The following is a 13,504-nucleotide window of genomic DNA, read 5'->3' on the forward strand; positions in this document are numbered from 1 at the left end:
CGAGGCAGCTTTAACAAGGCCCGATAAATAATTAATAAATAATAATTAATTCCTCTCTGTCTTGTTTTTGCGGAAGGAACTTCAGGTATGGACCACAACAGCAAAGTATTCCTACCGAGTTACTAAAACTAAAGGAAAAACTGTAAAGGCGCCGCCTAATTAGCTTCAGGCATTACTGTAGACTCAGCTTCCACTTAGTTCAAAAATATTTTGGCATTTTAAATTCCTGATGCTTTTAGTTATATTTAAATCCCAGCGAGTAATGTCAAGTGGGGTTAAGATGTGATCGCTTTAAAATATTAGTGAAACGTCCATGTCCATGTCCATGTCCATCCAGGTGCCGCATCATCTCTGCTGTCTGTCCGGCCTGTTTGGGCTAACCGTTTAATATTTAAAAAGCATCACTGGTTTATGAATCAAACAAAGGATACGTTGTCTGATAAGTTTTTTGATCTGAAGGCCTGAATATATAAAAATGTTTCCCATAAATCTGAAGAAATTTGTTATAGAAGGTGGTATTAGGAAGCCCAATTTTTCTTATTATTTTTTAAACAAATTAAATGGAAAATATCAGAAAGGAAATCGAGACCAGTGTTACAGAGCAAATAAAATCAGCACATGAAAACCGTCACCTGTTGGTTTTCAATAAATATTTTTTTTTTTTTTTTTTTTTTTTTTACAGATAAAAATAATATCCGTGACCCTAAACCAGTTATGACAATGACTGCTCAAGGAAGATACAGAAGCAATTTAAAAACATTTTATTTTGGTGCTGGATAAGGAGTGCCCCCCCTGGCTGTGGAACCCTGCAGACACCATCAGTTTTATGAACTCTCATCTCTTCCAGGTGCTGTGCGAATAGAGACAAGGTCCTTATGGCAACACACCAGAGTATTCATCCTCAGTGTGTCCACAGGTGGCCCGTAGGTGGTCCTCATCTGCAGCCTTCAGCAGTCCCCAGTGGGCCTGCAGCCTCTGCCTCTGTTTCTCCACGGCTTTGACGTTCTCCAGGAGGGGGACACCGAGGGGACCCAGAGTGGGTGTCGGCTCCCCCAGCAGAGAGGCAGCCGTGGCCTTCACAGTCACCTCCTCAGCACCCTGACACGTGCAAGACAGCAACGTTATCACAGGAGCATCTCCCTGAGGCGGGTGCTGCCGCATTTTGGTTCTGCTCTTCTTCGGAGAAGCTCACCTGCAGCAGGAGGGCCAGTGTGTGGCCTTGGGCGAGACCCTGCAGCAGGCCAATGAGCTGGGCCCAGGCTGCTAACCCAACTCCATCACGCTCTCTGGTGGCTGCCAGGATCATACCAGGGTCATAGCCATACGCGAGGGGCAGGAGAAGGGTCAGCACAGCATATAGGAACCCTGGCACATCACTGGGGCTCTGCTTGAGGACACCATGGTGACTTACATATCACACAAGAAGGAAGGGGAGAGAAAGCACCTTGTCTACTTTGGGCATGCACTCCCTGTAGAAGAATGTCATGATTGCAGGACCTTTGGTGTCAGGCATGCATGAATGTGATCTCCAGGGTCCCTACTTTTCTACATATCCTTGATGCTTTTTCAGACCTGTATCTCAGCCTTTAGAAATGATTTACCATTTAGAACTGATATACCCATTCCCATGCATCTCTGCTCCTCACCTCTATCTGTTGGCTTCCTATCTTCCCATATGAAGTTCAACACTCTGCTTACAGCTGACAAGACAATCAAAGAGATCTGGTCTCTGACGCCTATAAAACCTGTTCACTTGCTATTTCCAACCAGACTACTATGCTCCTCCACCTCTGGCTGTTTAGTGGTCCCACACACAATAGGTCCAAAATTCAATGATCTCCCTCTCACTCATAACCGTTCAATCCCTCAGAGTATTCCAGAAGAGGTTCAAAACAGATCTTTCAGACCAACTTTTCCTTCAGGCTCCTTGAATCTTCACTACTTATCCATTAAAAAAAGCCCCACTCCCTATCCGTTAGATAAACAGCTATTTGTCTAATGTACGCTGGGAAAGACTGAGGTACTGGACTAAACGACTGTACTTTGTCATTCATGTGTCTGTATCTATATTCCTCCATCTGTTGGTGAGACACACTTATGTTTACTTTGACTTGTGTGCTGCTTTGGATAAAAGCATAATGAATACATGCAATTTAAATATACACCAAGAAATGGGCTCCAGACAGAAGTCTAACACACAAGCACTCACAGCTGCAACATACTGTTAAGAGGGGTGTGTGTGAGAGAGAGAAGCTTACCTTCTTCAGGCAAACAGGAATGTAGAATTTAGACTTGGTTTCCAGCTGCTCTGTGCAGCAGAACTGTATCAGCATCACCCGACTGAATCATACACAGTGCAGGAAAAAACATCAAGATGAAATGTACTCGTGAAAACTGTAAAAACAATGTCCTTCATAGAAAGCTGTAACCCTGCCAACAAAAAGGGGGCATAGGATCATCGGAGCCAGACTCACCCATCTTCCTGTAGCTCAATCGGTGGATTGCTGCCCAGGAACACCAGCAGCACCCTACAAAAGTGGACAGACTGTCATCTAGAGCCGAAGCATGACTGCCGTGCTATTTATGGAACATCCAAAGCATATATGCCATTTCTGCTTATCTTATGCATTATAAGAGCACTGCAGGAGTGACTTTCAGCATTTTTCTGGTGTTTTCCTTCTTCCCAAACACACATACACACACACTAATCTTATAATCTTAATCTTAATATATGAATGCCATCTGTAGCTTTGCTTCTGCGTGGGTTTGTATCATAACCATTGTTGTACGTGGTTGAAGGTTACCTGTCTGTGAAGGAGGTCAGGGCTTGCTGGACACCAAAGGCCACCGCTAGGGAGAGGTCCGGAACCACAGCGAGGCCATTGCGCACCTGCAACCATTCAAGAAAAATTAGAAAGTCTACAGGTTAGTGAGTCACCTAGTAACAAGGTGTGCTCTTCTACCAGCAGCCAGAGATGATGCGATAGAGTCCTGTCGAGCATCATAATATACAAGTCAGACTTCATGATGTTACTCAGCAAAGATTCTCATGGAAATTTGCTACATATCTTCACGTGAATAATGACGAAGCACTACAAAGCACAGGAAAGCACAGCTTCCATACAAGTTCCGTTCATTCGTCCCAATTTCCAGCCATACCTCCTTTTTTTCAATCTTTTCCAGGAGGGACGACACACCTCCGAGGGACTGCAGAACCTTATCATCCTTCAGCTTTGGATCAGCTGGATCACTAATAGAGAATGCTTGGCTTAGAAAGTGCTGAGCAACATGCAATGCGGGGAAGAGAACAAGGACCTTGGCAGAGGCATACCTTAGTCCTTTGGCTGCCTCGGTGGATGTCAGTGGAATTGTGGTCACACGCAGGCAGCTAGCTGGGACATGGTCCTCCAGACCAGTGGGGAGCACTACTCCAGTGCGGACTGGTGGTGCCATCCGGGACGGGGGCTCTGGCCACGCAATCTCTTTGATTTCTCCCTCCTTCTGAGCCTCCTCTGCTTGCGTGCCCTCCTCATCAGCCTCTCCAATAACCCCCTCCAGCCTGGGGCACTTGGTACTGGCTTCAAGCTGTGGGCCGACATCTAGCCAAGTTGAAAGGTTTGAGAAGTTAGAGGGAACCAAGCTAGTGACACAGTAAATTTATTTAATAATCATATGGAAAATTAAAAAATTGGTTTTAATTTTCAATGGAAAAATGGTCAGAATGAAACATTTTCTGCTTGATACGATTCGGTTACGCTCACCCGCATATTTGAGACAAGTCCAGTACTGCTGGTGAGCACCACGGACACAGTGAATGGACTCCAGAGCGCTGTGTGGAAAGATTAAAGCATTAAACATCACACTTTAAAGCAGCAGATCTGTTACTACTAATTTTGTACTGTCCAGAAAAGACATCTCTTCTAATATATCAGAAACTACTCTTTCTAAGCGATGCCCCAACAACCCAATACACATATGCGGTTTTTTTTCAAAGAAGCGCAGCAGGTCAGAAACCCTGCCAAGGCTCACAAGCACACTAACCTCTGACACGGGCTGCTCAGTCCTGAAATACGGGAGGGAGGGTCGCCCAGCAAAGTCTGCACCGTCTGACACACTGACTGGGCAAGAGATGTCAGGTTGTACCCTCCCTGTGTAATTGAGAACAGTCGGAGGACTTTACCAAGTTGGAACAAAATCACGTTATTTCACAGCACCTTGTCAATGTGACCTTTCACCGCCTGGATGTGGGAAGAGTGACATCACCTCCAAAATGGCACAGAGTCGCCCACTAGCCAAAGACATCAACAGATGGGTGAGGTGTCCAAAGATATCTGGGGTGGCACACATGTGACCCTGGGAGAAGACAGCACAAAGTTCCACATTTAACTTAGCTACTAGCACTTACTCTTTTAATCACCTTACATTTCACTAGTCACCATTTTAAATATTAATGCATGTAAACTTGTACCCATTATCATTTTTTCATGTAAATAACCCAAGCTCCGTGTCTTACTTCTGGATCTCCGATGGCAGAGTCAAACCCAGCTGACACCAGGACCAATTCAGGGTTGAACTGACACAGAGAAAAGGACAGCGTGAGGCTCATAGCACAATGTGCCAAAGCAGTGTACTGCCATTGGTCACTTCGGTATCTACAGCCCTACCAGTTACATGGAGCCTGCATTGATTTTCACCTCATCGGACACGATTTCTTTCAGGCAGAGAGTAAAAGGAGTCTCAACGATGGACCCATGAATAAATACACAATAAGGAAACCAATGCTGTCAAAAATAAACTGAGCGCGATCAGAGACACCCACCTCATAGGCAATGGGCAGAAGCACGTGGAAGAAAACCGAAAGGTAATCGCTATTGCCCATTCCCACCTGCAACAAGGAAAGAGGCCATGTCTCTAGAGATGTCTACAGCAAAATGAGCAGTTCTCACAAATAATGCAGAAAATGAAGGCCATCAGACATGCCTTGTTCCAAGGCAGGTTGATATTGAAGCCTGCTCCCTTCCCCTTGCCCACGGCGTCAAAGTCGGACTCGCGGAGGTTGGGCCAGAAGCGCTGGTGCTCATAGCGGTGCCAGGAGAAATACAGTACTCTAGAGGACACATTGAGTTTAGAGATGACAAAAGAACAGAGCTGGAGCTTGTAAAGAGAACAAAAAGAATATGGAACACTCACTCAGAATCCTCCTCAAAGCAATACTGCAGGCCTTGTCCATGGTGAATGTCCCAGTCCACAATGAGCACCCTGGACAAAAAGGAAAATGACAAAAGGACTGCTAGATCAGCAAAAGAATTGAAAGAAAATGGCATTCAGTTGAGGAGTGTGAAGTAAAGCTTTATTTCTTATTTAAATCATTCCAGGCCCTTGATACCTTCGGACATTGAAGTGTTTCTTGGCGTAGAGGGCAGCGATGGCCACGTTGTTGAACACGCAGAAGCCGCTGGCCAAACTGCGTTGACTGTGGTGTCCTGGAGGCCTGTATAGGGAGACAGAGAGAAGAAAAAAAATGTTTAAGCATATTTATGCTTGTATTATTGTGGCACTGTGTTATGCAAATTGTCACATTATTTTTTAAAAAAAAAATAACCATTCACAGTTTTTTTCTAGTTCTATACTGCAGTTAAATTGCATAACACCTTTACTTTTTCTTTTTTAAATCTGTCAAAGAAAATAGCCAGGATCATAAATGCTCCTGGATGAATCCATCTAAAGGAAGGGATCACACGTTTCAGAATCTCAGATGATCAGAACTTACCTGACCAACGCCATGCCGTTCCTCACCTTTCCAGTCATCACGGCATCCACCAGCTGCAGCGTGGCGCCGATTGCCAGCTTGGCGCAGTGGTAAATGTTCTGAAAAGTGACATTAAACAAACGATGAAGCGCAACATCCAATTGCACCGTTCACAACGAGGGCTTCACTTACACCCCCTGACTTCTCCGGGACCTACTGGGTGAAAGTAGACATCTCCATACTGCTGAGTGAACGTAACGAGCTCCTCCAGGCTCATGGAAGGGGTCTTCTTCACAGACTCCAGATACTCCTGGCTGCCGGGGAGACCGAACAGCACGTTCACATAAGTGGGGGGTGCCCCCTGCTGCATGTCAAAATAAGTGCGTCACGCACGCTCACCTGTGGGCCAGCAGGATCTCATCCTCCGTGGCCTGGCGGACAGGCAGGGAGACGCAGCGTCCGCTCAGGCCCGTGGTCTGCAGCGCTTCGTGACTCACCGTGAGCCGCTCGGGAGACTCGATCTTACACGCTGGACTGAAACGGGAGGTTCCCACAGTGCGATGAGGACCAGAGCGAACCTTCGCAGATGACCTGCTCATGATGTTTCCTCCTAACCCTAAGAACTCACTAGTCCCAGAGAAGCTGGTAGCGGGTCATCTCCTCATCGTAGAGCAGAGCCGTCCCCGAGGCCATCTCTTCCAAGACCTACAACCTCAAGATGTGAAAGACAGCCATTTTCATAAAAATATTAATGTGAAAAGCCCATTGTATCACAGCAGTCCAGAGACAAACATGGCGTCAACGGAAATGTGAATGAAAAATGTTCCTGTAGCTGAGCTGCATGCTGTAATAAATCAAGCACACAGAGAAGCGAAGGTCAACTCCAGTTCCTCACTTCCATTACTAATTTAACAGAAAACACGTTCTCCTAACATGATAGGGGTCCAACAAGGGACTCTAACGTGTTAGGAAAACGTATTTGCTGTTAAATAATAACTAATAGAAGTTACAGTGACAGAGCAGTTAAATATTAACTAATAGAAGTTACACTTTAACTTACATTGACAGAGCAGAGTTATCGCGGAAGTGAACGCTTTACGCTTTGCATGCATAGAATGTGGTCTCTCAACGCTTAAGACTCGAGAAGATAATTAAGTTGTTACTGCAAATATGTCCTTAAACAGTACCTAAGTTATTGTGTGCAAAACAATAAGAACCGCAACGGAAATTACTCGACTTCAGCAGAGGGGAAAGTCGATTCAGTTTCTTCAAGGCCCCGACGCGCAGAAAATCCACGTGGTTAAAATCCTGCCTTCTGATTGGCTTGTTCTGTAAGTCATTTAACCAATGAATGCAGACTTTCTGTTTCAGTATGAAGCGTGCAAAGAAAAGTGTTCCGTTATTTTCGCCGGCGACAATATGCGTTGTATAAATATTATCACGTTGTTGTCACATCTTCGGGAAAAACGGTCAAAACCCATGTCAGTTGCCCCGCGTTGCTTTCAGCCCTGAGGCTCTGTGTCTTTTTGGGTTCACGTCCTCATTCATCTCACCCACAGTTTTCTCATAAAAATGCACATTTCCTTTAAGTTCGTCTCTTCTAAAATTTCCGTTTGTAGGGAAAGCAACACAACCAGAGTTAATCGAGAGGTGCCGATAGCTGTCAGTAAAACGCATTCAGGAAGAACAGCGGTGTCTGTGATTCTACTGCGCCGGTACGAATGTACGTCCTGTTACCATGGAGATAATAAACAAAGCTGAACTGAAGAGAAGACGAGGAACCTTGCACTTCCTCGTGGAACGAATCGCTCAGCGATCGGAATCGAGTTGGAGTTTGGAAAGACAAGATATTTATATTTTTAATAATTTAAACTAAGTTTAGTTTAAATGCAACTCGAAGTAAAAGAAAGTAAACAATACCCTTTTACTGATAATTTATAATTATATCCGAAGCTCATAGAACCTAAGTCGAAGGACATCTGTATTTTAAGCTCTTAGTCTTAGACTTAGTGATTTAGAGGGGAAAAGACTTAGTGGAGTTACTAAAAAGGAGTAGGTTCGCAGTTGCAATTGTGTACGCAAGCGGAGGAGACGGTGTACTTCATTTCACACCTGCAGGAATTAAGTATTTTTCGAATGGAACTTTTGCCCGCGGAGCTGTATGGAAAAATCGACAAGAGGAACCCGGTCGTCTCATCTTTTGAAAGCGAAATTAAAGAGTTTACGGTGTTTATGAAGAGGATCTCCAGCGCACCATCCATCGACCCCCAGTTTTACGCCAAAGGGTATTAAGTCAAACAGATAATACCCATGATGTGTTAGACACCGTTTTAACTGAGACCACAGGACAGGAGAGTTCATTTGCAATGTGGATAAAGTTATGCACTTTTGCTAAATTTTTGGATATCTGTTCTATAGGTCCAAAAAGCTGTTTGAAATATGGACCAAGTACAAAGTCCGGCTGCCAGCTCACTACTTTCAGGAGCAAATGGTGCAAATTGCTGATTTTCTCTATGACATGAAGGTGTGTAGCTCATCACCCATCCCGGTCGGCCAGCAGGTCCTCATCTTGTCCTTCTTTGACTTTGAAGCTAACGGATGTGTCTATGGTATTTCTCCTGTCAGCTGTACAGAATGGCGCTGTGGCAGGGCTATGACCTCTACCTGCAACAGTACAGCCCTGTGAGCATGCAGGACATCACAAACGTGGACTACTTGAAGAGCTCCTTCTTTCAAAAGGGCTTCGAAACAGATGAAGTCGGACTCATGGTGCGGAGCAGCACACCTGCACTGTCACGTGCGCGTTCTGTGTCTGTAAATCTGGAGATGGATCAGTTCCGTTCTTGTCATTGTGTGTTTGGTTCTGTTTCTCTCTATGTATGTGTGTGTCCTGATGTACGTGCATCATCACCTGTATCTGTGGTGCTTTCCATGCCTGTCAGAGTATGTCTAAACTCTGTTTCTATTAAGGTGTTTGAAATGGGTCTGCTGCCTTCACCGTGCACGAGGGGGTATTTTATGTTGAGGGCAACCGATAGCAAAGTGTTTAAAGCTGTGATCTTGCAGTCATAGGACCCAGGTTCAAATCCCACCTCTAGCTGTTTGAAAGAGTAAATAACAACAACTGCTGATTATGCAAACTTAACATTTTAAGTTGCTTAAGAGGAAATTGTCACCTAAATTAATTAATAATAATTTTCATGTATACATTCATCTAAATTCATGAATAAATATAAATGTAAATGCTGAATTTATGCTAAATGAATGAATGTAAATGTGCATTAATGTACGTGATAAGATTTATCTGTATTTGTGTGCATACGTATACGTACGGTATCTGTGCATGGAAGTGACACACTCTGTACATGCCAGTGTGTGTACTTACAGTATGTGTGTGTGATTTAATCTGCCCTCCAGTTCCACGCCCTGCAGGCCCGGTGTCTCTGTGCCTTCAAGCTTGAGAAGGAGGTGGAGGAACACCCCAGCCAGAAGGGACTCGGGAGGCTGCAGAGCATCCTGGACTTTCTACGGATCCTCATGCAGGCTGTGCTGCCTTATGAGAGTCTGTGCTGGGTGCTCTACAATGGTATGTCAGGGCGCCGGAAACACATGGCACTTCCACTTTATCGTGACCTAACATAAACAGTAGTATTTAGACAAAACTCTTTTCTCTGTGTAGGTTCGGTGCAGATTTACAGCATCTGCAGGTATCTTATGTCCGCCAATCATTCTGCTCAGGTAAGTCATTTAAAGGTGAAAACACCCCCTGTTCAAGTTCCTCGTTCATTACCATGTCAGGATTTCAGTGTATATTCTTTTTGCAAGACAGAAGTGATTTCCATTGCTATGGGCAGTAGGAGCTGTGGTGGATACAGATGTTATTTTGCAATCAGAAGGTACTTGGTGCAGATCCCTGCCCCTGCTTTAGTACCATTGATAAAGTTACTTACCCAAAAATGAACTGATTTAGGAAAAACTACTCATGTACATGTGGTGGCGCAGTGGGTTGGACCACAGTCCTGCTCTCCGGTGGGTCTGGGGTTTGAGTCCTGCTTGGGGTGCCTTGTGACGGATGGGTGTCCCGTCCTGGGTGTGTCCCCTCCCCCTCCGGCCTTACGCCCTGTGTTATCGGGTAGGCTCCGGTTCCCTGTGACCCTGTCTGGGACAAGCGGTTCTGAAAATGTGTGTGTACCCATGTACGCACACACACTTTCTGAACCGCTTGTTCCATATGGGGTTGTGGGGAACCGGAGCCTACCTGGCAACAGAGGGCCAGAGAACACACCCTGGATGGGATACCAGTCTGCTGCAAGGCACCCCAAGTGGGACTTGAACCCCAGACCCCCCAGAGAGTAGGACTGTGGTCCAACCCACTGTGCCACTGCACCCCCCTATGCTACCCATGTAATGATGTATAAATGGGCAAATAATTGTAAGTAGCTTAGTGTACAGACTTAACACTGGAAATCACCTTGGTGTCAATTAAATTAATAAATAAAAATAATTGCAGAAGTAAAATCTAGTTCTTTCATAGGTTACACTTGGAGGTGCAAGTAGAATTTTATTTTTGCAGCCTCGCTATGTCTTTATTTGTGCTGGCTGAGAATACCACTCTCCTTTGTTCACTCCCCAGGCCCTCGATTTCCTCTTGTGGGCCTGCATGTGCCTGGAGACTTCTGTCCCTCTGCTCACTATCAGGTTCTTGCCCTGGAGGGCCACGCTCTACTGCGCTGTGTGTCAATGCTATTATGATTGCCGTGCCGGCCTGCAGGCAGAGGTAAACCAGGGTACATCAGGTCATGTATGCACAGATATGCACATCTGGCCCGCTGTTGTCATTCTGCTGTGCATGTCATGCTTAGGGACTCCGACATTTCCACTTTATTGCTGGATAGCAAGAGAACAGAACTGGATCGCAACAATCACTCACTCACACACACACACACACACACACACACACACACACACACACAACCGCTTGTCCCGAGTGGGGTCGCAGCAAGCTGGAGCCTAACCCGGCAACGCAGAGCGCAAGGTCGAAGGGGGAAGGGATACACTCCGGACGGGACACCAGTCCGCCGCAAGGCACCCCAAGCCGGACTCGAATCCCAGACCCACCACGGAGCAGGCCCCGGCCAAACCCGTTGCGTCACCGCGCCCCCCTGGGTTGCAGCAATATAAAAGCATAATCAATATAAAGTCATTAGATCATTACTCAGCCTCCTGATAGCTGGGTTTTCACTTATCTGGGCTGTGACATCTGGTCTAGTTTGATAAAGCTGAGACCGCATTTGAAAATTGCGCCAGGCAGCTGTGTGGGAGAGTCTGTGAAACGTGGCCTGCCGTGGGAACTGAATACTCACTATCGGTTGCCTTCTGATACTCTGTGGTCTCGCTTGCGTACCCACGTGTTTGTATTCACAGCCTCTGCTTTGCATCATCATGCTGTAATTTCCTGATTGTTCATTTGTTTAAATGTGACATACGGTATAGCCTTTGTCGTTCTCAAGCAAATTCACACACACAATTATGGTAAGGCTACATTGTGAAATTATTATTTTTTTTTTAAATTTGTTTTACATGTAATGTTTATATTAATCGTTACTCAATCTGTTTAAATGTGTTACAACTTCAGTCCACTTTCTGGAATAAATTGGGATTGGATAATGGGGGATGAGTGTATTAAGAACATGCGAACACACACACACGTAAGTAACACAATTCAAAGGCAAATCGTTACTACAGTGAGTCAAGGTGGTCATTGCAGGCCTACCTAAGAAGGTCAAACAGTCTCAGAATTTTCCAGAATTTAATCAAATTACCCCACACATTCAGTACGGACTTTTCATTCAACTCTTGAGTCAACCACACATTTATGACACTTGATAAAGAATTTTTCACCTTTTTCTTTAGTGTCCCCTTCTTACCACCTTAACAGACCAATGCTTTGCAGGTGTTTGCTCGTCGAGCCCTGGGCAAAGTGAACGAATTGGCCAAACTTGAGGAGATGAGCTGTTCACCAGCTTCTAGCGAGACGACGATGGCCTTCAGAGAAGCGACGATCAAGGTGGGGGATGGTGTGGAAGAAAAGAGCAAAACATCAATTGTACTTCGGAGCAGGTAGCCATTAGTGTTCCTGTGTTTTGTTTTCGGGCAGCTGGCAGCAATGTTGTTCAAAAGGGTGGCGTACGAACCCGGGAGAAAGTCCAAAGGAGTCTGCAGACCCAAACAAAAGGGAATACTGAAGGAGGTATTAGACAACAAAGGGACTCCAGTTTATGAGTATGAGGAATAAATCTTCCTTGATGCCTTATATGAAGTTCACCTGCTTGCATCATCCTCTGCCTGTATTATTCTCCCTTTCTGTTGAATTAAGGATGTTTTTTATCTGCATAAGTTCCAGTCTCCAGCAAAAGCCCTGCATCTCTTTCCTGCTCCTTTCTCAAAGGCCCCATGGCACCGCACCATCACCGAACGGCTGCTGATGGAGATGTTTGAGGGCCACGCTGCCCAGCTCCTGGCTGTGATAGAGGCACTGTGGGACACCTCCCATCGACCGCTCCACACTGGGATCCCCGAGGAACCTGAGATGCGGGAAGTGGTCATGGAGCTGCTGTCGGTGGGGGTCAGCATCCTCACTGGTATGCCACACGCATGTGTTCCTGGGGCTATGAGCGCTGCATGTTGAGTCAGAGTTCCCGTCAATTCTGACATCTCGGGTGGTCATGCAAAATTATACCCTTTGTTTCTGTGAGCAGGAATTGGGGTCTCCAGCGGGAATGTTAGAGCTGACAATATTGACTTTCCCCCTGCTTTGAGTGGGATTGACCCCTCCTCTACTCTCCTCGAGATGGCAAAGGCTGGTAAGTATTTCCCTTAGACCTTTATAATTGATTATTAAAAAGCATCCATACAGTCATACCCCAGTGTATGTCCAATTGGGTTACAAGAGTTCAACTTCACGAAGAGCTCCAAGTGATAGCAGTACTTCGGCTCATTTGGACTTGAGTGCTTCCTGGTACTTGTTGGCTCCTATTTGATATTTTCACTTGTTATAAATAATGTTAGTGATCATGGCCCCGTTTGAATTGTCCAAACCATGTCAGCTTGTCCACTGAGCGTCAGTTCATTTACATTGATTTTGTTGATTTCTTTTGTCTTTACCATTCTGTTTTTTGCATTAACGGTTGAATTGATTCGTAAACACTGAGCATCTTTGCTTTGAGTGTGGTATGCAATAACTGTGAAAGAGCTGAATAAGTGCAGGTAGATAGACATGCAGTACCACAGGCTAATTAATGAAGGGGGAACTGCCTTGTTACATTGTTATTCCTAGTTTTAACTATTGAAGTAATTGTGTCCATTTTAATAGGATCTTGTCATATTTTGGTATAACTGTCAGTTTTGGAGCTCAGGAATGCATTTTGTTATTTGTCATTGAGACTAATTCTAATGTCCTCTTTAGTTTTGAGACTTCACTTTAAATTAGGTTTTTGGAAGTACAGATTTCCTTCATAAAGCAGGGAAAGACTGTACTTTAATCTCAGCTCCTAACCCCTGCCAGTTTTGCAGACTTCCCTTAATATTGTCATTAAAAACAACCGGGGTTTCTGTTCTGCTGTTCTCTTTTGTGCAGGCAAGAATACTGTTTCGGTGGAAGCTGCAGTCAAATTTGTGAAGCTCCTCTTTCTGTACGGGCAGTGGGACATGTTCCGCTGCCTCTCCGGCCTCCTCGTTCCACACCTCAAGGTTGGG

At 45.2% G+C, this 13,504-nt stretch overlaps 2 protein-coding genes across 7 annotated transcripts in view; one reads left to right on the plus strand and one right to left on the minus strand.

The window, feature by feature from the left end:
• Positions 1-745: 745 nt before the first annotated feature.
• On the minus strand, positions 746-7,069 carry hdac10 (histone deacetylase 10). Of its 6 annotated transcripts, none has more exons than XM_018747429.2 (20): positions 6,982-7,067; positions 6,378-6,454; positions 6,149-6,283; positions 5,967-6,063; positions 5,771-5,868; positions 5,387-5,491; positions 5,191-5,259; positions 4,981-5,107; positions 4,820-4,885; positions 4,514-4,573; positions 4,264-4,353; positions 4,042-4,148; positions 3,762-3,829; positions 3,332-3,599; positions 3,160-3,250; positions 2,805-2,890; positions 2,475-2,528; positions 2,259-2,340; positions 1,193-1,387; positions 746-1,098 (listed from the first exon to the last, which is right to left on the minus strand). In XM_018747429.2, the coding sequence occupies exons 2-20, from the start codon at positions 6,440-6,442 to the stop codon at positions 874-876; spliced, it is 2,088 nt and encodes a 695-aa protein (XP_018602945.2). In that variant the 5' UTR covers positions 6,443-6,454; positions 6,982-7,067; the 3' UTR covers positions 746-873. The 6 variants fall into 6 exon arrangements, with proteins under 6 accessions (XP_018602945.2, XP_018602942.2, XP_018602943.2 ...); XM_018747426.2 differs by having other exon boundaries at positions 6,378-6,461; XM_018747427.2 differs by having other exon boundaries at positions 6,810-7,067.
• A 627-nt stretch (positions 7,070-7,696) lies between these two features.
• Positions 7,697-13,504, plus strand: part of cfap54 (cilia and flagella associated 54) — a 28,692-nt gene continuing 22,884 nt past the window's right edge. Inside the window, 11 exon segments of the mRNA XM_029259730.1 lie at positions 7,697-8,034; positions 8,168-8,273; positions 8,375-8,518; positions 9,167-9,335; positions 9,429-9,487; positions 10,383-10,526; positions 11,703-11,816; positions 11,907-11,999; positions 12,198-12,390; positions 12,508-12,612; positions 13,386-13,498. Coding sequence (XP_029115563.1) covers positions 7,886-8,034; positions 8,168-8,273; positions 8,375-8,518; positions 9,167-9,335; positions 9,429-9,487; positions 10,383-10,526; positions 11,703-11,816; positions 11,907-11,999; positions 12,198-12,390; positions 12,508-12,612; positions 13,386-13,498 — 1,389 coding nt within the window. The 5' untranslated portion in view covers positions 7,697-7,885.

This window comes from Scleropages formosus, chromosome 2, assembly GCF_900964775.1.
Source record: "Scleropages formosus chromosome 2, fSclFor1.1, whole genome shotgun sequence".
In the NCBI taxonomy this organism is placed as follows: domain Eukaryota; kingdom Metazoa; phylum Chordata; class Actinopteri; order Osteoglossiformes; family Osteoglossidae; genus Scleropages; species Scleropages formosus.